Source organism: Schistocerca cancellata, chromosome 3 (assembly GCF_023864275.1).
Source record: "Schistocerca cancellata isolate TAMUIC-IGC-003103 chromosome 3, iqSchCanc2.1, whole genome shotgun sequence".
In the NCBI taxonomy this organism is placed as follows: domain Eukaryota; kingdom Metazoa; phylum Arthropoda; class Insecta; order Orthoptera; family Acrididae; genus Schistocerca; species Schistocerca cancellata.
The window spans coordinates 495831517-495859331 of NC_064628.1; the positions used below are offsets into that span (position 1 = coordinate 495831517).

A 27815-nucleotide genomic window follows, 5' to 3' on the forward strand; every position below is an offset into this window, starting at 1 on the left:
GGAAGTATTGAATAGAATTGGGGAGAAGAGGAGTTTGTGGCACAACTTGACTAGAAGAAGAGATCGGTTGGTAGGGCATGTTCTAAGGCATCAAGGGATCACCAATTTAGTAATGGAGGGCAGCGTGGAGGGTAAAAATCGTGGAGGGAAACCAAGAGATGAATACACTAAGCAGATTCAGAAGGATGTAGGCTGCAGTAGGTAATGGGGGATGATGAAGCTTGCACAGGATAGAGTAGCATGGAGAGCTGCATCAAACCAGTCTCAGGACTGAAGACCACAACAACAACCACATCCTCTGACCGATTTAATGCAAACATAATATGAGATACCTTGACGTCCTTCTGCTCAGCAGAGAGATCCCGGAGTGCAGCGAGACAGTCACTAATTTCATCAAAGTCTTGATGGTCTTGCACAGGGTTTCGTGAGAGACAGTCCGCATCTTGGTGTTTTCTTCCACTTTTGTACCTATGGTAATGTCATACTCTTGAGGACGTAGTGCCCTCCTGGCGAGTCGTCCTGTTGGATCCTTAAGACCTGTCAACCAACAAAGTGAATGATGACCTGTAACAACTGCGAATGGCCTTCCATAGAGATACTGTCGAAATCTGCACATGGCCCAGATCACAGCAATACATTCTTTTTCTGTAGTTGAGTAGTTTCTCTTGGCTTTTGTAAGCGTCCTAGAAGCATGGGCTGTAACCTCTTTTCCATCCGAAATCTGCACCAGAACAGCACCGATCCTATACCCACTGGCATCTGTGTGTAGTTCTTTAAGTGCTCTCTCATCATGCAGACCAAGCACGGGGTCAGTCGTCAGAGCTTTTCGCAGCACATCGAAAGAATCTTGTTGAGCACCACACCAGATAAATTTAGCATCAGCTTTTAACAACTCTTGGAGTTGCCAGGCTTTGATACAAAATAACAATTTGTCCATTTTATTTGGACTGTTGAGCTCCGTGACCGTGAATAATATTTTACTATAAAAAACCGCGACCAGACACTTTTTTAATGCATTTTATTTAGGCCAATATGCATTTCGGGTTTGAACCCATCTTCAGCTGGCAAATTACATGTATCTTCAGTTTCTACAGTGGTAAAATGTCGACAGAAACTGAAGATGTCGCTGTATTTTTGTAGTAAAATATCATTTGATACGGAAGTCTTTGATAAAACGACGGTAATAAGAACACAATCAGAGGAAGCTTCTCATATCTCTAATACTTTTATGAATAGGAAATTCCGTTTCTGGGCATGGCCGCACACCCTTTTTTGACACAAGGTGCCCAAGTATTTTGATTTCCTTTGCTCCAAAGAGACACTTTCTTGGATTAAGTTTCAGTCCAGTTCGTTGGAGACACTTAAGAACGGACCTCAGTCTTTTTACGTGTTCATCAAATGTCTCGGATAACACTATAATGTCATCTAAATAACAAAGACACATCGTACACTTCCGGTGCTTTAGAAGATTATCAATCATTCGTTCAAAAGTTGCTGGTGCATTACACAAACCAAACGGCATTACCTTTAACTCATACAGGCCCTCAGGGGTGATAAATGCAGTTTTCTCACGATCAGTCTCATCTACTTCGATTTGACAGTATCCGGAGTACATGTCCATGGTTGAGAAAAACTTAGCCCCCTTCAGACCATCTAGTGTATCGTCAATTCGTGGAAGGGGGTACACGTCCTTTTTAGTTATCTTATTAAGCTTCCTGTAATCAACAGAAAAGCACCAACTGCCATCCTTCTTCCTGGTGATGACCATGGGCTCTGCGAAGGCTGAATGATGTCATTCTTCATCATTTTTTCTACCTCGTCGCGAATTATTCGACGTTCCCTTGCTGACACACATTATGCTCTCCGGCTTATTGGTTGATGATCTCCAGTGCTAATCCGGTGCTTCACCGTCGATTTGTCTAATTTGCATAAGTGGATTTAAGCATTCAGAGAACTCTTGAAGAATGGCAAGTAGCTTCTGCTGTTCCTTAGTGAGATCTGGTGATAGTCGAGCCAGAGGATCTTGTCTCGTAGTGGTAGAAATTTCGCCCACAGACTCGGCATGTGAGGTCTTGCCTAGCATAATCTTCTATCAACCACAATCTATAATGGACTGAAAAGCTTTCAAATAGTCAAAAAATGTTCAAATGTGTGTGAAATCTTATGGAACTTAACTGCTAAGGTCATCAGTCCCTAAGCTTACACACTACTTAACCTAAATTATCCTAAGGACAAACACAGACACCCAAGTCCGAGGGAGGACTCTAACCTCCGCCGGGACCAGCCGCACAGTCCACGACTGCAGCGCCTCAGACCGCTCGGCTAATCCCGCGCGTTCAAATAGTCCCATCCGAGAATAAAGTCATGACTACACTCTTGTAAGACGATGAATTCTATGGGCTGTACATGGCCACTTATACCCACATGAATGACACATCTTCCTGTAGGTTTTACACATTTCCCATTAGCCACCTTCAGCAGAGATGTTTTATTGCCGACGAATACGGTTTTCTGCAACTGGCGACTGCACTCCTCCAAAATGACTGAATATGATGCTCCAGAGTCTACGAGAGCTTGGGCTGGTTGGCCATCCATGAGGGTATCGACGTAGTTTCCTATCATTTTTGTGGTGAGCGACGGCGGAGGATTTCTCTCTTCGGCGGCCTTACCTCGAAGGAAGGTCGCACCCTTTAGTTTTCCAGGTTGTGGCGGCTAGGTGATCGGCTGGAGCTTCTAAACAGCGACGGAGACCTTGATCGGCGTGTTGGAGAGCGTCCTCTCCAGCAGCTAGCTTGCGGCGATCGTGACCTACGTCGTCCTGCACCCACATCATCTTATTCATCTTCGTAGTCCCGGAGATGGCGTCGGCTAAGATCGATCTGCTCTCTTCTGGCGCGGGCGTCATCAAATATCCGCCGTCTTTCTCGACAATAGCGCATCACATGTCCCGGTCGTCCGCAGTGGAAACATACTGGTTGGTTATCCTGGGTCCTTCGGACATCAGTCTTCCTTGGTGCCCAAACAGGTTTCTCATGTGGCATTGTAGGAACGTAACTTCGCTTGGGTCTAGACTTTACCGTTTTAATGGAAATGAAAGACGAGAGATTGGGTCCAATGTCGTTCCACTTCCTCCCTTATGACCTCTTGAAGCGTCTCGGTTTTCTGCTCGCCGAGCAATACAAGCGTCTTCTGAACTTCCTCTCTCACTATCTCACGAAGAACACTTGTGAAATCAGTTGCTTCCTCCATCACAGACATCGATACGACGTTTGGAAGTCGGTCAAACTTTGTTATCCTTTTTTGATGCATTGTCTCGATACACTGGCACCATTTTATAAAGTTGCCTGTTGTCGAAACCACCTTCAGGAGTAGGGCTTGATACATGTCTTCAGCAACACCCTTCATGGGATGTGCAACCTTATCTTCGTCCTTTATTCTAGGATCCACTATTTTACACAGCTCCAAGACGTCTTGAATGTAGGATGCTGTAGTTTCTCATGGATGCTGTACGCTGCACTTTAATTAATCTTCAGCCTTGCACTTCTGTCGTTGTGTGACGCCGAAATACTTACGCAGTTCCGCCTGGGAAACTTTCCAACTTGTGAACTTCTCCTCGTTGTTCTCGTACCATTGCTTGGCAGTGCCTTCCAAGTATAAAAGCACGTTAGGCAAACACACGGAGTCATCCCATTTGTTAAATTTGGCTATACGCTCACATACCTACAGCCACTTGTTTGTATCTTGGCCATCGTCACCAGGGAACCCGAAAGGATGTCTCATGTGGTGGCACACAGATGCTGTCCTCGTGACGTCCTCCTCTTCTTCTGTCTCCGATAGACTGCGATCTGTTGAATATGGCTAGAACTCTAGTTTATCGCCACGTAAACGGCGGCTCTGTCATGGCCTGATGGGAGCCACTGTGTCGTCGATAACGTGCGGTATCACAAGTTCCAGTACGCAGCCTCTCCACCAGAATGTCACGTAGAGAAAGGTGTAAGTAAATGAATGACGAACACTAACGTCACTTAACGTAGGTTTATTCAGCACTTACACATACAAGAGCGCGGAGCGAACTGCCTCCGGCCAGGACACATGTGGTATATATACAGCTACAGAACATTCCAGTACAATGCTTCTTGCCATTTGTGGATACTTCTAGAATGTACTCGAATCGAATATAGAAATTAAAATTTTTCAGTTCATGTGAGTTTTGAACTCACGACCCTCCATGCAACAATCTAGTACCATAACCACTTTTTTATCTCATTTTTTTCTATATATTGTTTGTGGCGGACATCCGATGACACTCGTTCAGGTTGTTCGTTGATCCTTTTACTCAGTTTTTTTTTATGACAGAGGGTAACTAAACCCTATGACCGAACACGCTGGGCTACCGTGCCGGCCACTAGACTACGACGACTGCGCTACTCGGCTCCTGCGAGAATATAAAAGGATGAATTAAATTTGCCTTCTGGAAAATGTAAATACAAATTCTGCACCACCTGGTTTCACACAGTGCGGAAAAATTATTCATAAATACAAAGAAAATTAAAGTGTACATAAATATACTGAAGCGCCAAAGAAATTGGTATAGGCATGCGTATTAAAATACAGAGATATGTAAACTGGCTGAATATTGCGCTGCGTTCGTCAACGCCTACATAAGATAGCAAGTATCTGGCGCAGTTGTTACATCCGTTACTGCTATTCACAATGGCAGGCTATCAAGATTTAAGTGAGTTTGAACATGGTGTCACAGTCGGCGCACGACCGATGGGACACAGCATCTGCGACGTAGCGATGAAATGGGGATTTTCCCGTACGGCCATTTCACGAGTGTATCGTAAATATCAGGAATCCGGTAAAACGTCAAATCTCCGACATCGCTGCGGCCGGAAAAAGATCCTGCACGAACGGGACCAACGACGACTGAAGAGAATCGTTCATCATGACAGAAGCGCAATCCTTCCGCAAATAGCTGGAGATTTCAACGCTGGGCGTGCAGACCATTCAACGAAACATCATTGATATGGGCTTTCGGAGCAGAAGGCCCACTCATGTACCCTTTCTGACTGCACGACAGAAAACTTTACGCCTTGCCAGGGCCTGTCAACACAGACATTGGACTGCTGACGAGTGGAAACATGTTGCCTGGTCGGACGAGTCTCGTTTCAAATTGTATCGAGCGGATGGACGTGCACGGGTATGGTGACAACCTCATGAATCCATGAACCCTGCATGACAGTAAGGGATTGTTCAAGCTGGTGTAGGCTCTGTAATGGTGTGGGGCGTGTGCAGTTGGAGTGATGTGGGACCCCTGATACGTCTAGACATGACTGACAGGTGACACGTACGTAAGCATCCTGTTTCATCACCTGCATCCATTCATGTCCATTGTGGATTCCGACGGACTTGGACAATTCCAGGACGACAATGGGACACCACACACGTCCACGATTGCTACAGGGCGGCTCCAGGAACACTCTTCTGAGTTTAAACACTTCCGCTAGCCACCAAACTCCCCAGACACGAACGTTACTGAGCATATCTGGGATACCTTGCAACGTGCTGTTCAGAAGGGATCTCCACCCCCTCATACTCTGACGGATTTATGGAGAGCCTTACAGGATTCATGGTGTCATTTCCCTCCAGCACAATTTCAGACATTAGTCGAGTCCATGCCACGTCGTGTTGCGGCAGTTCTGCGTGCTCGCGGAGCCCTACGCCTACACGATATTAAGCGGGTGCCCAGTTTCTTCGGCTCTTCAGTGTATTTGTACAGTTTAGAAAGAAAACCCCATACTGTTGTGTTGTATAGTACTGTATGTTAACCGGAGGCCTAGAAACGACGGAGAGGCTCCGTCCCCGCCGCAGCCGCAGTGGTCCACAACCCCACGGTGACTACCGCAGTCCACTATACCCCTCCGTCTCCACACACCGAACCACACTTTCAGGGTTATTGTGCGGTTCGGCCCCCGCTGAACCCCCTAGGGAACGTCTCACACCAGACGAGTGTAACCCCTATGTTTGCGTGGTAGAGCAATGGTGGTGTACCCGTACGTGGAGAACGTGTTTGAGCAGCAATCGCCGACATAGCAGTGTAGCTAAGGCAGAATAAAGGGAACCAGCCCGCATTCGCCGAGGCAGATGGAAAACCGCCTAAAAACCATCCATAAATTGGCTGGCTCACCGGACCTCGACGCAAGTCCGCCGGGGACTAGGCGCTCCTTCCCAATCCGGAGAGCCGTGTGTTAGACCGCATGGCTAACCGGGCGGGCTCCCATACTGTTAGTTTACCAAATAAAACATATCTGGTTGTCATCTTTAGTTGCAATAAATACAGTTATTCACCACGAACAACGTTGTATCAATACTTTTACCACGAGTGTACGTACTGTACAGTTAAACTGGGACAGTCACTCCCGTTTCTTCATTTGCGTAGGAGCATTTGAAAACAAAGTTCTTCATTTCTGCTTTGCTACCTTCAATTTCATGTTTTTGTGGCAGCTGATAGCGAGAGTTAGCAACTAGTGAAACGAAAGTCTAAGTAAGAGACCACGACAGACGGCGAAACTGCTGGCCGCGACTACTGTTCCGCTGCGCACTCAACGAGTCGCGTGGCGAAAGAGAGGGCTACTGCTACTGCGAGGCGGTGATTCACCCAGCGAGCGGCGGCTGTTGCGCTAGCTGCGTTGTTTAGGTTGTTTTAGTCCGGAGGGGGCAGGGATGGGGGAGGGAAAGAGGGGGGGGGAGCAGAGAGGTCTGGCGCCGGGCCAGGCAGGCGCCGAGCCTCCGCACAGCACTCTGCCGCATAGCGGGGGACCCATCCTCTACCGACTCCTTACGACATGTCACTGTCAACAACATGCCTGATGCTGCTTTTCACTGCGTCCACATACTGTCTGGCCCCTCCAGTTACATACATAACTGTGTGAGAGCTAGGCTCTGATTTTACCTCGCTACAGGATACTTGACTGTTTTCTGGAAATTGTCTTAAAGGATTATTGATGTCATTTTATGCTCCTGACATGACTTTTTTCCACTTGAATTTTTGTATTCTATTATAAAAACGGAAATGAAATTCAACTAATTAGAAAGCCCGCTAAAACGCTCCAATCGAGTCATGCCATGCGTTTGACGTCACTGGCTAGCTCCCTGCTCCTACTGTCGTAATGTTAATTCACAGCGATGTCTTGTTTTTGACTTCACATTTCGGAAAATGCTATATAGTACCATGTTGAACAAGTGCATCTATAAAAACTCCTGAAACGTTTGAGTGTTCTAGAGAATCCGAAGATGCGTAAAATGTGATTACTCTGTACCAGCACGTCGACGTACGAATTCACTAAATTAATTAAAAATGTGTTACACTGTGAAGGCAACATTAACTTATGCCCGAGATATGCTCTCCCTCTGTTAAAACGAAGGATAGCATCATTCAACGAAATTGAACTCTAGTGAAAATTATCGTTTTACGCAACTGCACCTCAATTATTCGTTAGCTCAATTGTTAGGGCGGTAGACCATCGAATTTGATAAGATTATGTCCACAGTTCGCTAGCTCGAATATAACCCGAAAGAACATTTTAACTTGTTTGTAAAGCGACTCGACAGACCTCTCAATTATGAAAACCAAATCACAATTACAAAACTTCATCACACAGATCAGAAACAGAGTATTATTGTGTTTTCCTTGCTATTTACGTGCGCTTACATTTGCAATCGCTGTTTACACACGCCATGTCGAAGAAGATATTTTCTAGTTAATGTGACCATACTTTTTACTTTATTAGAAACGAAGTTTTTATCTTCGTACTGTTCGGCTACGATTATTATTGTCTAAACTTTTACAGTTTCATTACCTTACATAAAGATGAAGGAAATCTGCTTCAAACACTAACGTTACTTTGCACTCACAAACATCACAGCCCTTAAATTTGTATCACCTGATGTTGTACACGCTGTATACCTATTTGTATAGCCTTATCGTCTTTCACCTCGTTGTACACTGGGCGTTGGTGGTATTGCAATGCTTTCCAAAAAAGTGAATCGTTTGTTCGCAAAGTAAAAGCTTTTAGCCTCTGCTGTCCATTTCTCAGACAGACTAACGAGAAGCTGTATATAACACAATACACAATCGAAACAATTGCTATAATCAGTTCTTGTTAACGCTATTTTCGAGTAAAACTTTTAAAAGTACAAGCCCCTATCACGATTCGAACACGTGACCTCTTTACTAGAAGTCCTTGCGCTATCGGTTGCGCCACCGAACGCCTGCTGGACGCAGTAGCCTCGTTGAGTATCTATATAGGAAATCAACACTAAGTTCTATTAAAAATAATTTAATTGTGCTTTGGGTCGTAGCTCATGACTGACAGTCAACAATCTACTAATAATATATGGACCTACACTCCTGGAAATGGAAAAAAAAAACACATTCACACCGGTGTGTCAGACCCACCATACTTGCTCCGGACACTGCGAGAGGGCTGTACAAGCAATGATCATACGCACGGCACAGCGGACACACCAGGAACCGCGGTGTTGGCCGTCGAATGGCGCTAGCTGCGCAGCATTTGTGCACCGCCGCCGTCAGCGTCAGCCAGTTTGCCGTGGCATACGGAGCTCCATCGCAGTCTTTAACACTGGTAGCATGCCGCGACAGCGTGGACGTGAACCGTATGTGCAGTTGACGGACTTTGAGCGAGGGCGTATAGTGGGCATGCGGGAGGCCGGGTGGACGTACCGCCGAATTGCTCAACACGTGGGGCGTGAGGTCTCCACAGTACATCGATGTTGTCGCCAGTGGTCGGCGGAAGGTGCACGTGCCCGTCGACCTGGGACCGGACCGCAGCGACGCACGGATGCACGCCAAGACCGTAGGATCCTACGCAGTGCCGTAGGGGACCGCACCGCCACTTCCCAACAAATTAGGGACACTGTTGCTCCTGGGGTATCGGCGAGGACCATTCGCAACCGTCTCCATGAAGCTGGGCTACGGTCCCGCACACCGTTAGGCCGTCTTCCGCTCACGCCCCAACATCGTGCAGCCCGCCTCCAGTGGTAACGCGACAGGCGTGAATGGAGGGACGAATGGAGACGTGTCGTCTTCAGCGATGAGAGTCGCTTCTGCCTTGGTGCCAATGATGGTCGTATGCGTGTTTGGCGCCGTGCAGGTGAGCGCCACAATCAGGACTGCATACGACCGAGGCACACAGGGCCAACACCCGGCATCATGGTGTGGGGAGCGATCTCCTACACTGGCCGTACACCACTGGTGATCGTCGAGGGGACACTGAATAGTGCACGGTACATCCAAACCGTCATCGAACCCATCGTTCTACCATTCCTAGACCGGCAAGGGAACTTGCTGTTCCAACAGGACAATGCACGTCCGCATGTATCCCGTGCCACCCAACGTGCTCTAGAAGGTGTAAGTCAACTACCCTGGCCAGCAAGATCTCCGGATCTGTCCCCCATTGAGCATGTTTGGGACTGGATGAAGCGTCGTCTCACGCGGTCTGCACGTCCAGCACGAACGCTGGTCCAACTGAGGCGCCAGGTGGAAATGGCATGGCAAGCCGTTCCACAGGACTACATCCAGCATCTCTACGATCGTCTCCATGGGAGAATAGCAGCCTGCATTGCTGCGAAAGGTGGATATACACTGTACTAGTGCCGACATTGTGCATGCTCTGTTGCCTGTGTCTATGTGCCTGTGGTTTTGTCAGTGTGATCATGTGATGTATCTGACTCCAGGAATGTGTCAATAAAGTTTCCCCTTCCTGGGACAATGAATTCACGGTGTTCTTATTTCAATTTCCAGGAGTGTATTTGCAGAAGTTCAACAATTCCTTCGTTTTGAACGAGTTAAATTATGTTGCCGGGAACAGGGAAAAAGATTGTCCGTCATTGCACATGTCTCTGCTCTAAATGGGTGGACTATACACGCATCAACTTTCGCAAGGCTGCCACTATCAGGGTTCACAAAACTGCTTTCTATTGTTCCTTAAAAGTTGTAATTGCGTTTTTCATCACTTCAAAGCCAATCCGTTAGCAGAAAAGGTGTATAAAAGCCTCGTAACTTTGGCTAACGCTCCTGTAACACACGTAATTAGTATAGCTTCGTCTTAACTATTAGTCTGTGACGTCACGAGAGCATCAGCCAATAACAGAGCGCTTTCGATCAGGTGACCAGATCTCGATATTTAATGATTTTTCAGTTCTAATTTTATAAAAACAACGGATATTTTGTGAGAATAATGAGCGTATATGCTTATGTCTATACGAAACTAGTAACGCAAGAAGACACGAACGATTTTCATAAGGACCTACAGAGAACTGATGAAAAGTACAGGGACTAGAGGTTTGCCCTGAACGTAAATAAATGTAACGCATTGCGCGTACACAGAAAAAGAAATCCACTAGTGTACAACTACTACACTATTGATCACAAATCGTTGGGAACAGTATCTAACGTAAAATAGCTACGAGTAACTATTCACAGCGACCACAGTGGGATGACCACATAATAAAAATACACAGACAGAAAAAAATCGCAACGCCAAGGAATTATGCGACATAAACGAAAGTTGATAGGCGTGTTTCTACATCTGAATGATGGCATCTATTCAGATTCTGCGCCAATCGCATAAGAGTGGCGCTAGTAGCGCCACTATGACGATGCAAATCACGTCTCCTTTACATACAAGCGAGAGGTCCTGGAGGGCAGGGTGAGGTTTGTTGTGTTTTCTGACGAAAGTTGCTTCTGCTTCGGTGCCAGTTCAAAAATGGTTCAGATGGCTCTGAGCACTATGGGACTTACCTTCTGAGGTCATCAGTCCCCTAGAACTTAGAACTACTTAAACCTAACAAATCTAAGGACATCACACACACCCATGCCCGAGGCAGGATTCGAACCTGCGACCGTAGTCGTCGCGTGGTTCCAGACTGAAGCGCCTAGAATCGCTCGGCTTCCTTCTAAGTACGTCTCGCAAAATGACCACGAAGAGAAAATTCAAGGAAGTGGAGCTAATATGGGATCAGAAGTACCTTCCGCCACAAACCGTCAGGTGGCTTGCGGAATACTGATGTAGACGTAGATAATAATTGGAACTTTTCTTCTATTTTTGACCAATACTGCCTCCTGTAGGACATATGACAATTGTTTGAAACATCACTTGTTTGAAACATCCTTCATGATATCCCATCTTGATCCTTTTTATTTTCATATACCATACAAATTAACTAGTTTCTGCTCCAGCCATCATAAGAACCATGAACAAAAACGTCTATATACATCTCGTCAGGATTCTACGCATGACCTACAACAACAGCACGACATTATTTGATTTCAGTTGTGCAAATCTTAGCTTTGGAAATGAAGGGGTAACAGTTTCTTATAAACGTTCAACAAATTCTGGTTCATTGCCGTTGTCGGAATTACTTTAATTTGTAACACAATTGTTCGATGAATCCAAAGAAGTTTTCTCCTGGACACTCTGATAATAATCTCAGATATGCTATCTATCATCACAGCAGAGTTAGCTAGCTCACGATATTCAAAGAGACGATGCTGTGTTATAAGTACTGGGTTTCAACGCCTCCCTTCCATCACTACCACCTTCACAATATGAACAAACAATATTAGATATACGCACTCATCAACTTCGCCCAGAGAGTTCAATTTCGCTATCTCCTTTCGGGAATGAAAGTTGTCAAATGTGCGCATAGTACGAATACCTTTTCCTATTAGACGGCTGAACCTACTTCTCGTGGCCGGCCGGTGTGGCCGAGCGGTTCTAGGCGCTTCAGTCTGGAACCGCGCGACCGCTACGGTTGCAGGTTCGAATCCTGCCTCGGGCATGGATGTGTGTGGTGTCCTTAGGTCAGTTAGGTTTAAGTAGTTCTATATTCTAGGGGACTGATGACCTCAGATGTTGGGTCCCATAGTGCTCAGAGCCATTTGAACCTACCTCTCGTGGTATCCCAGCTAACAAGCCCATATAATTGCTACTCTAATCAACACTCGCTGCCGCAGGAGGCGCCTTGCACAGTTTTCTAAAAATAGTATGAGAAACAATCAACAACATGGCTGTGAAACCACAAATTTATCGTTCAATAAACCCACAAATATCTAAAACATCACACTGTTCTAACAAATGATTCCAGAGGCGCGCTCTTCGGAGAACACTTGAGAATGTTGGGGTTGGGCTGATTTAGGGGGGGGGGGGGGGGGGGCAAAAAGCAAGGTCAATGATCTCGTCGGATTAGGAAAGGATGGGAAAGCAAATCGGCCGCGCCCTTTCAAAGGAACCACCCCGATATTTGCCTAAAGCGATTTCGAGAAATCACGGAAAACCTAAATCAGGATGGCCGGACGTTGGAGTGAACCGTCGTTCTCCCGAATGCGTGATTTTAGGATTTCGTTTCTCAACAACGAAGGCTTATGCGCATCGAAGCGTTAACTTTTCGTGCCACATCCCGTGATATATTTCCTATCCAAGGTATATAAATTGTTTGGGAAGGGCTGCAGCTCAGGGTGGAATTTGGAAGACACTGTTTTCTACGCGTACACAAAGCGAATTTGACTGTTGGTGAACACTCTTACGCAAACCTTAAAATCCGAACTGGAAACCCTTCAGTTTCCAATTCTACACCTACTCCTCTGGCGTACTGAAGCCAAATATAAGAGATTAACAAACAGAAGAAAAGGTAATATCCTATTACTACAATACAAATAAGTCACACAGTTGGAATCAGTCAACTGATACTGTATGGGTTTAACATTTTGTAGCGATTTGCTATGGAACGATCACTTGGGCTCGATTGTGGGTAAAGGAGGAGAGAGACTTCGGTTTATTGGTAGGTAGAATTCTAGACAACTGCACTCAATCTATAAAGGAGACTGCTTACGAATCAATCGTGCTATCCATCCTGCAATAATGCTAAATTGTGTGGGACCCGTACCAAATAGGTGATATTGAACGTATACAGAAATGGGTAGCACGAATGTCACAGGTTTGTTTAACCCGAGGAAGAGTCATAGAGATGTTAAAAATGTCGTGTGACTAGGGCCTCCCGTCGGGTAGACCGTACGCCGGGTGCAAGTCTTTCGATTTGACGCCTCTTCGGCGACTTGCGTGTCGATGAGGATGAAATGATGATTAGGACAACACCCAGTCTCTGAGCGGAGAAAATCTCCGACTCAGCCGGGAATCGAACCCGGGCCCTTAGGACTGATATTCTGTCGCGCTGACCACTCAGCTAACTGACACAGTGATGCTGAAACAACTGAAGTGGCAGACTCTTCAAGACACACGTTAATTACCCGGAGAAAGCCTACTTACAAAGATTCAAGAACCGGCTTTAAATGATGGGGATACGAGTATGCTACAACCCCGTACACTTCGCTCCCATAGGAATAGGGAGAACAAAATTAGGTTAATTGCAGCACGCACAAAGGTATTTAAAAAATCATTCTTTCTGCGTTCCATATGTGAATTGAAAGGGAAAAACCCTAACAAATGATACAATGCGATATACGCTCAGCCATGCAATTCGGTGGTTTTCAGAGTACACATGCAGAGAAGAGGCAGGTGCGTGGAGAGAGGAAACTATTTTTAAAAAAGGCAGATAATCAAGACAACAACTTTTCCAGATCTGCAGTGCGTGACGGTGCGCATCAAGAGGAGCATTCGTGAAAGCGAGAAGACACAGAAGAATGCTTCAGTTTCGCTTCGGGATCAACCAACTCTTACGAAGGCTCCGCTTCCGCGAACTAACGCGTTCCTCGGCATTGCCTAATTAGCAGGCGTCACGCTTCTCGCTTCAAATACTGTGAATATCTAGCCCTAGTGGCTTTGAGTACCTAGTACAGATATCCGCATTTCATAACAAACAGGAAATGACCATAGTGAAAGAATGATTTTAAAGATACACTTTGACTACTGAAGACTGTAAAATCACGCAAAGGTAAATAAGGTACTCCATCACAGCATTATTATTTGTTTCACTGGACAAGTATGTGGCTGATGATCACATTAGACATAATGAGATTTTCACTCTGCAATGGAGTGTGCGCTGACATGAAACTTCCTGGCAGACTAAAACTGTGTGCCGGATCGAGACTCGAACTCGGGACCTTTGCCTTTCGCGGGCAAGTGTTCTACCATCTGAGGTACCCAAGCACGACTCATGCCCCGTCCTCACAGCTTTACTTCCGCCAGTACCTCGTCTCCTACTTTCCAAACTTCACAGAAGCTCTCCTGCGATCTTTCTCCCAGGAGTGCTAGTTCTGCAAGGTTCGCAGGAGATCTTCTGTGACGTTTGGAAAGTACGAGACGAGGTACTGGCGGAAGTAAAGCTGTGAGGACGGGGCGTGATTCGTTCTTGGGTAGCTCATATGGTAGAGCACTTGCCCGCGAAAGGCAATGGTCCCGAGTTAGAGTCTCGGTCCAGAACACAGTTTTAATCTGCCAGGAAGTTTCACATGAGACATGTTAAATACACTCCTACATCTACATGGATACTCTGCAAATCACATTTAAGTGCCTGGCAGAGGGTTCATCGAACTCCAAAGAAAAAGAAGAGGCGCGCCACGAAGGAATTGTCCGAATGGGACGGAAATCGGTGGATGTGATGTATATGTGCAGACAAATAAATAACAATTTCAGAAAAAATAATTATTATTATATGGAAAGAGCTTCACAGAGATTGAGCAAGTCAACAACGTGTTGGTCCACCTCTGGCCCTTCTGCAAGCACTTATTCGGCTTGGCATTTATTGGTAGAGTTGTTGGATGTCCACCTGACGTATACCGTGCCAAATTCTGTCCAATTGGCGCGTTAAATCGTCAAAACCCCATCTGGTTGGAGGGCTCTGCCCACAATGCTCCTAAGGTGCTCCATTGGGGAGAGATCTGGCGACCTTATTGGCCAAGGCTGGATTTGACAAGCACGAATACTAACAGTAGAAACTCACGCCGTGTGCTGTATTGTAAAGGTGCCGCGTATGGCAACCAAAGGGGTCCTGCTGTGAAAAGAAATGGCACACCAGACTATCATGGTTGTCAGCCTGTATGATAGGTGACAGGTTGATGTCCCGTTGGTGTCCAGGATGTCTCCAGATAGGTCTTTGATGGTCATCGGGGCTCATTTCGAAGCAGAACACATCAATCAATTCTACTCCAGTCAATGAAATTTCAGGCCGAAGACGTGTCGGAGACGCCCCGGACAGCGGTGGGATACCAACCTGATATGAAACTTCCTGCCTGATTAAAACTGTGTGCTGGACCAAGACTCGAACTCGGGACCTTTGCCTTTCGCGGGCAAATGCTCTACCAACCGAGCTACCCAAGCACGACTCACGCCCCGTCCTCACAGCTTCACTTCTGCCAGTACCTTGTCTCCTACTTTCCAAACTTCACAGAAGCTCTCCTACGAACCTTGCAGAACTAGCACTCCTGAAAGAAAGCATAATACAGAGACATGGCTTAGCCACAGCCCGGGCGATGTTTCTGTAAAGTTTGGAAAGTAAGAGACGAGGTACTGGCAGAAGTGAAGCTGTGAGGACGGGGCGTGAGTGGTGCTTGGGTAGCTCAGATGGTAGAGCACTTGCCCGCGAAAGGCAAAGGTACCGAGTTCGAACCTCGGTCCGGCACACAGTTTTAATCTGCCAGGAAGTTTCATATCAGCGCACACTCCGCTGCAGAGTGAAAATCTCATTCCAGACCAACTTGACTGTCGCCTGCCATGCGGCCCCGCAACCAGGAATGATGATCTGGGGTGTAATTTCTTTTCATAGCGGGACTCCTTTGGTTATCATCCGCGGAACCCTTACAGCACAGCGGCACGTCGACGATTTTCTACGCCCAGTTTTATTGGCCTTCATGGAAAGCCATCTTGGGCTTACATTTCAGCAAGATAAGGCCCGCCCGAAAGTGGTTAAAGTTTCTACTGCTCGTCTTCGTGTTTGCCAAACCCTTCCTTGGCCAGCGAGGTTGCGAGATCTCTCCCCAGTAGAATGTCTGGAGCATTATGGGCAGTGCCCTCTAACCATCTCGGGATTCTGACATTCTAACGCACCAATGGGACAGAATTTGGCACATTCCTCAGAAGGACATCCAGAATGCGTAACGACCAGGGGTGGTCAAACACAGTATTGACATGCTCAAATTGTGAAGCTCTTTCTCTTGAATAATTCATCAATTTTTCTGAAATGGTAATCATGTTTGCCTGCACATACACCCCAAATCTACCGAGTTACATCCCATTCGGATAAGTCCGTGGTTTTTTGTCTTGGAGTGTATCAACAGGTCTCTTTAAAGTTGACTGACTCAGAAATATAGCCGGCCGGTGTGGCCGTGCGGTTCTAAGCGCGTCAGTTTGGAACCGCGTGACCGCTACGGTCGCAGGTTCGAATCCTGCCTCGGGCATGGATGTGTATGATGTCCTTAGGTTAGTTAGGTTTAAGTAGTTCTAAGTTCTAGGGGACTGATGACCTCAGTAGTTAAGTCCCATAGTGCTCAGAGCCATTTGAACCATTTTTTTTCAGAAATATCAAAACGATGAAAAATACAATGATGAACATCAGTACTGACAGTTACAACATTAATTAACATTCAGTGTTAAGGTTGGCTTCATTAAAAGAGGCTCAATTGTGGAGAATGTTCCTGCTGCGAAGCATCAATAGGAATCTACCCAGTATTCACCTGCAATTATTTGGAAAAATCACAGATCAGTCAAATAAGGATGACTAGACGAGGTAAACAAGCCTGTATCCCCTTACATAAATAGTATTTTCCTACATCACCACTCATTTTAATGTTTTACAGTTTCCGCCGGCCCGTTTGGCCGAGCTGTTCTAGTCGCTTCAGTCTGGAACCGCGAGACCGCTACGGTCGCAGGTTCGAATTCTGCCTCGGGCATGGATGTGTGTGATGTCCTTAGGTTAGTTAGGTTTAAGTAGTTGTAAGTTCTAGGGGACTGAGGACCTCAGATGTTAAGTCCCATAGTGCTCAGAGCCATTTGAACCATTTTTACAGTTTCCATAACATTATTAAGTAGATATGAAGTCTTGCTCTAGGAACTAGAGGTAAGGTGAAAAACCTTATTGTTGCTTTCACAGTACTGGAGAAGTTGCGGCGTTACTAGCTGCTAAATATATTAAGTAGAATAAAAACTGTATATTGTATTATTTTATCTCATGTTAGCCGTAGTTTTTTTATTGATCTGTATGTCAACTAGTTCACAAAAAGTTGCGAAATAAGCGGACCAGAATACGCTGGTTGACGATAATCCGACTTGCTTGCGGAGGTATGTGATATCTATTATCAAGCTAATAAGCTCGGAGACGACGGCTCGGGGTTTCGAAATCGGTTGCAAAGAGGCAGAAAATAAACATAACTGATTACAGATCACGTAATATGAGAACAAATAGTTTTTACTCTACGTAAGAGTGACACATGTAACTTGGACTTGAAAACGTGCCATGTAGCATTAACAGTTTTTCACTCCTGTGGAAACTGACTGAAAATGAACGTTTTAGTTTGCTGCACACGGTGTTCAAGGAAATGCTCGAAAGATTACGCTCGTTCATCTGTCTTGGTTACAATGGATGGATATTATTGTTACTTTTAAGCAAGTTCATGTTAAGACAAATCTCGCAATCAAATAAATGTACGGTGAGAAGATTCCATTGTAAGAACCGTCAGCCCGTTTGATGGATCATTCGCCGGTTAAGTTACTGGACAGGGTAAACTTGGTTAAGTAAATGTAGTCCAAGGAAACTGCGTGACCTGGTTAAAGAAGGCTTCCACTGTTCGCCTAAAATGATATACCTGTACAACTTCGACTTCTTCCTGCAGTGAGTTACACCAAGGGGAAACTAAACCGGCTATGCCAAGTGTTTTTGTATGGTGTGATACTGACGGATTCTCACTATTACACTGCAAAGGAAAACTCAGTAATCACCGAAAGCTAGGCATTCTTCTTTGGTGAACTATAAGCAAAACGATGCCTGGGTTAGAAAGGGGGAAAATCATTTCTCGTGAGGACAATATACGTCTCCACAAACATGACCGCATCCGGATACAAACGGAAGTAACGTTGGTTCGAAAGGGAATTACGGCATCATACTTAAGCCACGAAGCTTAGCTCTTGCGCTGCGCAACAATGGGTGTGCAAATAGGCAAAATGAAATCAAAACTATGCAATTATTAAGTCACTTGACTAAATTACATCCTATACAAATATACAAACTAAAAGAAACTAAAGATGAAAAGCCAGTTTCAATGGAAATAAATACGTCCCTGTGCGGGACATGAGCAATAGCTAGGGTATTACATGGTTGAACAATGCAGATGTCTCAAAATGGTAAAGAGCAGCAAATCAGTCCTCGTTTCTGTTCTAACTCCATTAAAGCAGTTCCAGATAGAACGGAAACGACGACTGATTGCTGCTCTTAACAATTTTGAAAGTTATATCACATTCGTGGAGAGTATTCCACCTTCTTAACGGAAGATAATTTGGTGACTGCAGGTATTCTCCTGGTCAGCTGTCACGGCCTTGGGATTCTGAAAGAACAGTTGCGGAGCTGTTCATTCGCTCTTCGCTTGGCATTAATTTACCAGCATAGACAATCTTAACTTCCGAACGTGTCCAGCACGAAGCATAAACCTAGCGGTAAGAAAACTTCACATCGTCGCTGGTTTCTACCGTAAACCACCTTGAATCACCTCAAATTAAATGCTTGACCATTTGCGAGGCAACAGTTATGGAAACAACTCAGTCGGCCAATTTTTGCAACATTTTTGATATGATTATTAATCACCCCCTTTCAGCTTCTGCGTATCTTTATTTGGACTAACGCGAATTTATTTGCTTTGATTAGATCTTCGTGTATTAACTTCTGGAAAAGCACGGAAGCGTTTAAGGAGCATGTCAAATTTTAGAACAATAAAACGTTTCTGGGTGCATTTGTTACAAAACAGCCATCAACCTTTCCATTCTCCAAATGAACACGTTCTTTACCGCTATAACGTGAATTCAAATTAACGTTTGTAAGAATTCACCTCCACTGAAGTTAATGCTTTGTTTCCTACAGATTCTTCAGTTTTTCTTAACATTATTTATCCAAAAATCCTAACGAAGTTTCACTTTTTTACTAAGTACAGCCTGCCTTAAAATAGACATTTCGAACGGTACAATGGAAGGATATTTATTTGCTTGGCTAAACATACTGGAACTAGAGTTTAGTGCAAATCGGTACGAGGCATTACGACATTTAAAACTAAACCGCATAAAAATATCTTTGTCAAAAGCCGAGTAGCAGTCTCGAAACCAACCTTTAGATTAAGGCCCAATAACGGAAAAAACTACTTGCTGAATTTAAATGTATTAAACTACTATAATTAATTTCAATTAATTGTGCTCCTTTGTCTAGTAGTGTGTGCCTCGTTTCCTTGCGTCAACATGTTTCAATGAAGGATGTTAGCCGAGTCACTGTTATTGTTTATTTTCTTTTGTTTATCTGAAAGGAAGACAAGAACATTCAGTCTTAGAAAGTAAAATAAAACATCATTCTTTGAAAATGCATCATTTTTGACTTCACGCTTTGAAATAAGTAGGCTTGTGTTTCGTGAATTCACTGGCAACAATCTCTGCGGATAATTTAACATTTACATCAATTTCTGTGAGAAAGTAGAATGAAACCACTGTTTTTCCGAAAAATCTTGTTTCTCTTTGCGTTGCCTGCCTGTTCGCAGATTGTATGCAAATAAATCTAATGTTAATGAACCGTTTTGAGGTATTTCTTTACAAAATCATGGTAGGTACACGCGCCTCACAAATCCCTTTGTTTTGTGAATTATTGGCATAACAATCCAATTAACATAAAAATGTGTCACATTATGAAACTTTAGAGAACAGTTATAGAGCGTTTGAAACGAGACGTATATCAGTGGAACTTAGTCTGTATCGACAGTGCTCCGCGCATCAAAGAAACAACTCGCTGACATTTGAAAATGGCGCTTGAAGAGAACAAAGACTTAATTATATACTCCAATTTACTTCATTTAAATCTGGCATGACAATGGTTACGACACAAAACTGACGTTTCTGGCAATACTCTAAATAAACCTTTGCCACCATTTATGGAAAATAAAATAATAAACGCAGATTCTGGACTACCAGCTGACGAAACGTATTTTTCCGTCCTTGAAAACGGTCGTTTGATTTATTTTAGAATCAATAGCATAAAGAAACAAAAGAAAGGCAGTGACAGATGTGAAAATGTCATATTTCTTTGTTAAATGAAATTTGCGTTAACTATGCAACGAACCGATATTAACGACGACATCAGGAAATACTACAGTCAAAGATGTGCTGTGTGTAAATCAAACAAATGATTCAAAACAAACAAACAGCCAGCATACGAATCAAAACAAAATACGACAACAAACCTGGTATCCATGTTGTCCTGCGCACTGCCGTTAATCTGCCGCCCACATTCAAGTATTTTCTTTTTCTCCCATCCCTCTTCTGTTTTAACCCACTCCTCCCCAGGAGATCTCCAGTCTTTAGAAATGAACGGCATCGTCAAGGGACAAGACACCAACGCAACGCGCACACCAGACGAGCACCAGTCGGAGAACTAAACCATCAAAACATTGAGCGCATGGCTTTGTTGACTGCTTTGACGTCTTCCAATCAGCTGACAGAATCATATGTTCTTTCTCTCCTTCCAGCGTCCAATTACGTCGCAGCCCGAAGCACTGCCCTGCCCTCTGCAGGTTAGTTTGGAGACTTACAGAGTTCAGGAAGTGAGGTAACTGCGACATCTGTTGGTGTACGCACGAACTAGGTCGATGAAAGAAACAGCCGATTCAGATGTTCTGTGCCTGAGAACTGTTACATATTGTTAGCGTAATGAATTATACAGGAATTTACCTCATTTTTTTTAAAGGCTGTAAGTTTAGTTGACATTTCACTTACACAACCGCTTAAATGACGTGCACCAAAATAAAAAAACGAAATTGTTTTTTGGATTAAAAACATTCATCAATTCCGTATAGGAGTTGTGAATTAAGAGCGCTTTCGAGTAGAGTATGAATGTAACTACTGTATATGCTACTTGAAAAGTATTTCTAATGGCCCAATAAAAGGAATGTGAAATGTATAGTGTGTAAGAGCTTCTAACAAAACCAAGCAAAGCTTTCGTAAATGTTTGGTACAAATGTGGTAGAATGGTAATAACGACAGTGGGATCCTGAATGCTTCGAACAATAAGTCAGTGCTCCAGTAAAAAAACAGAGAAGCAAACTAGAGCTTTATTAAATAGCATAACGAATATAACAGCGAGACAAATGAAACTGATTTCCCAGATAATAACTGTGCCAGAATTGACAAACTGAAATTATTGAACACTAATTTCAATAAATGCTTCATTCTGGTTGTAACCACTGAACTTATTACAATACAATCAGAGATGTGTTACGTCTGCCCTGGCAGACAATGTGAAAAGGCCCCAGTCTGGAAGTACAGCCAATAGAGAGATTTAAGAAAAGTTATTATATCACTGAGATGTGGTAATTCTGCCTGGTGGAGTGTTTGTAATGGATCATTTAAGTCTTGTCCTGATTTCACAGAACAACCTATGAACAACGTTTGTGGCAAGTCATTGAGTCAATGGATATTCTCTAATTGACCTAAGCATGCAGTAATGACGGCCACTATAAAACTGGAGATAATTAAACCATATACAATTACAAGCCCATTTCTTCTCTCTGTCTTTTCAGTTTTGTTAAACAAATTTGACTACAGTAAAACACTGATTCATTTTTCACTATCGACATCTTAGTTTGGCTTCCGGGATATGTTACTCAAAAATTACATCCCTGGCAATACCTTTGATCATGTTGACTGCGAACTTCTCCTTTCTTAACAGGGCTGGCACGGGAATGTTTTTCTACATACATGATTAATCGTTTGCTGCTGGCCCATTTCACTTCTCCTTTCCCTCGTACACTTCTCTTCATGTCAGATTTTGCTACTAATCGTGGTATGCATTGCATACAAATCTTGCACTTGACATCCCCTGTGGCTACTACTAATTGTGGTACATTCTGTGGCTTCTCTCCCAGCTCAGCAGCCAAAGCAGTGCTTTTGTCACTTGGGGCTTAAACCAGCCCTGTTGGTTAAAGTGTTATGGTATTAATGGCATCCTCCTTCCAGGGCCAAAATACTATCTTTGTTACAGAAGGCAGAGATTCACGTTGATAAACTGCATCACAGGAATAAAAATAAATTGAGAATGGTACATCATAAAATGTGAAGCCCAACAAGTTTTAGTATTGGGTCCACTCTCATTCTAATTTACATGCACGACAGTAACAACTTTAAGAAGTTATTGAGAAAATCGAATATCTAATAATGACACAAGCATTATAATGAACGTGCTAAACTCAATTGTAACAGTTAAGATAGTTGCTGTCTGGCCTACAAATGGTGGCTCACAACATTTTATAACAATATTATGAAGAGGATAGTTGCTACTCACCATATAGTGGAGATGCTGAGTCACAAACAGGCACAACAGAAAGACTGTGAGAAAGTGAGCTTCCAGCAAACAAGTCCTTCATCTGAAATAGACAATACACGCACACATACTCATGCAGATGCAACTCACACACACATTTGATCACAGTCTCTGGTTGCTAAGGCCAGACTGTCCTCAGCAACCAGAGACTGGTCGTGTGTGTGTGTGTGTGTGTGTGTGTGTGTGTGTGTGTGTGTGTGTTTGCTTGATTTCACAGCATATTACTTGATTCTTCATTGCATAAGAACTTAAACCCTGCAATGTCAAACAATGACTGACCTGATGGTAAGACAAACTGACTATGGTGCACTTGTACAAAAAACTAAAAAAGTCAGCGCTTCAAAAGAACTAACCAAGAAGTTCAATTCACACATTTTGGACTTAGAAATGTCTCTCACTACCTGTGCTCGAAATATTGCACATAAAGTAAACAAGATCTTTACCTGGTAAAAGCAAGGAGAAAAAATACCGTGGAAAGGAGATGGCAGAAGGCTCCTCATATACATCAGAATTATCTTCTGAAATGCTGTGGGCAGAATAAACATGTTTTCTCAGTAAAAACAAGCAGTAAATAGGCTACGTAAAACAGATGGCAGGTATCTTAGAGATGTTGCATTGACTTCTGAATACGTGAGTATGAGTTATGTTACCAGTGGCAAAAATCAATTTCAGTTGAAGTATGTTTTACATCACCACAATGCAAGATAGAAAAAAATTCTGTCCCGACTTTGCATTCTTGTCAATGGTTCAGAGTGGGGAATCTATTCTGGTATGAAGTTCTGCAATAACTTTCCATCACACATAAAGCAAAAAGTGAAGAAGTCCTATATATTGAAAGAAAACTAAAATACAGCTTATTAGTCACTTCCAAAAATTATCTGATTTCATTATCATTATTATTATTATTATTATTATTATTATTATTATTATTATTATTATTATTATCAAAGATTCCTGTTAGCTGCATAACAATGGTCACTGTAAACAGGTCTTGAGTTTTTCACCATGATGATAATCATAGTTCTAGTATAAAAAATATGGCACTGATAATGTAGATCTCTAAGCTGGGAACAGACAAAATTAGCAGTTTTTTAAACATTACTGAGGAAACAGCATCTTCTTTGTTTTTGAAAATAGTGATTTTCTTATTAGTTTTGCTGTGCTAAACCTAACATTTGCTAGCACAAATAGTTTGTGACAGATTAATAATAGTTGAATAGTAATGCTTTACTTTGTTAATATGTACATTAATTTGTTCCAGACTGAAGATGCTCCTTTGCAGTGCATTCTATGAAACATGATGAATGAATGAATGGATAAGAACAGCAGCAAAATCAAGGAATGAGAGGATTTGGACATTACATTTCTATCAGTTAATTACAAAACCTACATGTAATTAATAGACATGCAATTAATAGATGTGTAATTAATATATGCATTTGATTGCTTGTTATAACATACAAGAAGATCCCATTCACAGTCTATAGAGCCTACATGCTATACTGGAGCAAAAACTCAATTACAGCCAATCATGAGAGTAAGACAGCAAACTGTAAGACAATAAATTTCAAACCCTCTGAATTGAAAACTTCTCACTTTGAGCATGTTTCTTACATAAATTATGACCTAAATTGTTAGGATATTTTGCACCAGAAGCAGTAATAAAAATTTGTCATGAACATAGTTTCTCAGACATTCAGGTCACTTATGAAGTTGCTTCTCTGAAGACATGTCAATGCCACATCAAAACCAAATTTGAAAAAAAAAAAAAAAATGATAGTGCCAGTGTCAAGGGCTGACAGAAAGCAAGGACTAAAAGTTCTCTTTATAAGAATTGCCAGCAATGAAGTTGGGAGTGCCAAAGATTATGTACTATAAACAGAAAAGAAATCACATGGATAAAACAATGAAGTGAAAGTAAATTTGAAAACAGTAAAAGAGGACAATTAGATACAAAAACTCACAACAACTAGGGACATTATTACTCCCTGACAAAGAAATTGGCAAGAATGAACTGAGGGAAGCATCGACACAACTTGAAAAAAAAAAAAAAAAAAAAAAGGACTCACAACAAGCCCATAGAAGCTATAATAACAATGAAAGGTATGACAGCTATCAGGCAGCCAAATGAACAGTTATTATAATAGCATTTTCGTATCAGTAGGTTAAAGATTCCTGACAGATTAAAATCAGGTGTTGGACCAGTACCCTAATCTGGAGGACAATTTAATCTGCTAGGAAGTTTAAGTTCAGCATGAACTCCACTAAAGAGTGAACATTCATTCTGAATATCAATAGCTTGCTAATGGAGGTAAGTTCTGCAGTTTTTGCTGTGAGAGATAATTATCACTTTGAAGTGGGTAGCTAAACTCATTGCCATACTCTCCAAATCTCCATTGACTTTTTTCTTCAAAATTATTGTTAAGTCTGAAAATAACTGACAAAATTTATACATTACAGAAGTGGACAAAATGAGTGATTGTCAAGGTTATGCGATATACAAAATCAAGAACGGTACTAACAACTGAGAAAAAAAAAATCAAGCAGATAATTTTCTTATTTAGTTCTGTGAAAATTGAGATCAAACATACATGATATTCTCCATATAATAGCCTTCGTAGTGTTCTAGTAATGAGAACATCAATGTATTTTGTTTTAAAAGTAGGTCTGCCTTCAGAGAAGAGTGAAATGTATCTGTGACAAAATTTTATTAGCTTACGTGTGCTTTTAGAAATATGTTTTGTCAGTGCTTTAAACTTTCTAAAAATATGTCTTGAGAAACGGACTCATTAAAAATGTAGCCTAAGGGGAGACTTAATATTAGCAATGGATTTCCACATTTTGCTAAACTTACCTTCATGGCCAGATGGCTTACAGCTTTTTAATATTGTAATCTCATGACTTGTTTAATCTCTTTGTAATGTCTCCCATCTTCCACCCCATTGCCTTTTCATTGTAGTGATTGTATATAGTCCACAACCACTGTACAGAGACTGAGAAAAAAATTTTATGCCATAATTAACTACTTTCTTTCTTGATCCACTTGTTAATACAATACAGGTCCTAATCTCTTGTGTTCTTATAGTACTTATGTGAAATTACACCAGAGAAAATGAAACTGCTTTATAGGTTCTCACAAATTTAGGTTCTTTGAGGTTACATCACACTGTTTTGGCTGGAGAAAGCTTTTCTTGCACTTTTTTGTTAGTCAAATGAGCACTTCTACACTGCTTGAACTAGCAAGTTCCAGCACTAACAGGTACATTTTCAGAGTCTTTCTTTTACATGGGTTTGGAGAAGACAAAACAATCAAGCAGTTCTAAGCATAGCATGCACGCACCAGAGTACTGTATGCAACCTCCTTTGAATGCTTCCAAAAGAGAAGAGACTTCAATTTTTTTCTCTCTACAATGGCTTTATGTATTCTTTTCACTTCATGACATTAAACTTACAGAGAAATGTGAGGTCCTACCTCATGGAGATGTGGTTTACACAGACAATCTAGAAGTACGTGCATGGCTGTTGATGGTGGCAATGTATGGGACTGTGCTGCAATTGGCCAGGATAGCTTTTGAAAATGCTCCCTTGTTCAGCCTTACATGCTGGGGAGAAGCTTTAGGAAATCCACACGTAAATCTATACTCCACAAGGCACCTTATGGTATGTGGTGCAGCATACTTCTAGTCCCATTATCGTTTATCTCCTTCCCTGTTCCATTTAGGAATTCCACAGGGGGAGAATGACTCTGAATCTATATCTACATTCATAATATGCAAACCATCTGAAGAGTAATTGTACCACTTATTAAAACTTCTTCCCATTCCATTTATGCGTGGAACATGGAAATACTGATTGTTTAAATGCCTCTGTGCGCATTGTAATAAATGTAATCTGGTGTCCGTGGTCTGTATGGGAGCAGTATGTAGAGGTTTGTAGCATGTTCCTCACTTCGAGCTGTTTCTTGAAACTATCTAAGCTGGCTATCACAGAATAATTTGCATTTGTCTTGAAGTGTTTTCCAGTTCAGATGTCTCAACATCTCCATTACACTCTTTCATTAGTTTAGCAAATCTGTGACCGTTTGCACCATGTTCTTTGTATACAATCGAGATGTATTTAGTATAGGTCCCACACATGAGTTACAAATTCATTTTAGCTAGGAGATGATTGAGTATATATGGCTACCTCTGCTTCTCGGCTTAAGATATTTTAGGATTAGTCACATGAGTGTTTTATAGGAAATCTCCTACAATTTCATTTTTTATTATCCTTTTGATGAATCAGAGTGTATAACTTGTTTTACCTATGACTGAGCTTAAATGATCATTACATTATATACCCCTACAAACTGTTGCATCCAAGTACTTGTATGACTAGGATGATTCTGGTTGTAACTCACTAACATTGTAATCATAGAATACCAAAATTTTTAAATTTTGTGAAGCGAATAATTTTATATCTCTGAAAATTTAAAGCAAGTTGTCCATTTTTGCATCACTTTGAAATGTTGGCTGTTGATACTCAACATGAATGGCAAAGGTCACAACACACTTCATTGGGGCACATCTAAAGTTACTTCTGCATGTGTAAAAGTTGGACACAAAGTCAAAAATATACGGCAGCCAAACTCCCCCAAAAGGGGCCTCCTGGCCGACAATTCCATACAATTATTTCATTGAAACAAATAGTTTTTATTTTGATCAGAATCTAGAAGCGCGTGCTTGTGAGCACTTTTTGCAGAATACTTCTCTGATATCTGCAACAGTCTACAGATCTTTCAGCTATTTATGAATGATCTAGATTCGTTATTGAGCTATCTGTCAAACAAAAAGAACAGTTAGTAGTTTGTGAAGATTTCAATGTAGACTTCTTAAAATACGAGTATATGGAAAGGAAAAATGAACTAGAATCATTATTTAAGTGTTTAAATCTAATTGCAGTAGTCAATTTCCCAAGTTGTGTGCAGCAAGACACTAGGACACTAATTGCTAACGTTGTTACAATGTTGAGGCTGGAACAACAAATATGTACCCAACTGGTTATGGAATATATGAGAATGATGCACAATTTATGAATATATACAATTGGCGTCTTACAACCATGAGGCAGATTCGTACAAAGCAGTGAGACTTACTAGTGAGAACAGAATATAATATTTTAAGAGTAAGTTAAAAGGGGTGATATGGAATATGGTATATACAGAAAGAGATGCTAATATT

General features: G+C 42.5%; 1 protein-coding gene across 1 annotated transcript in view; it reads right to left on the minus strand.

Moving 5' to 3' along the window:
* The window catches only part of LOC126175266 (F-box only protein 32), a 546963-nt gene extending 526241 nt beyond the window's left edge, over window positions 1–20722 (minus strand). The window contains exon 1 of the mRNA XM_049921915.1: window positions 20462–20722. Coding sequence (XP_049777872.1) covers window positions 20462–20595 — 134 coding nt within the window. The 5' untranslated portion in view covers window positions 20596–20722. The remainder of the gene's footprint in view (window positions 1–20461) is intronic.
* Between the last annotated feature and the right edge of the window lie 7093 nt (window positions 20723–27815).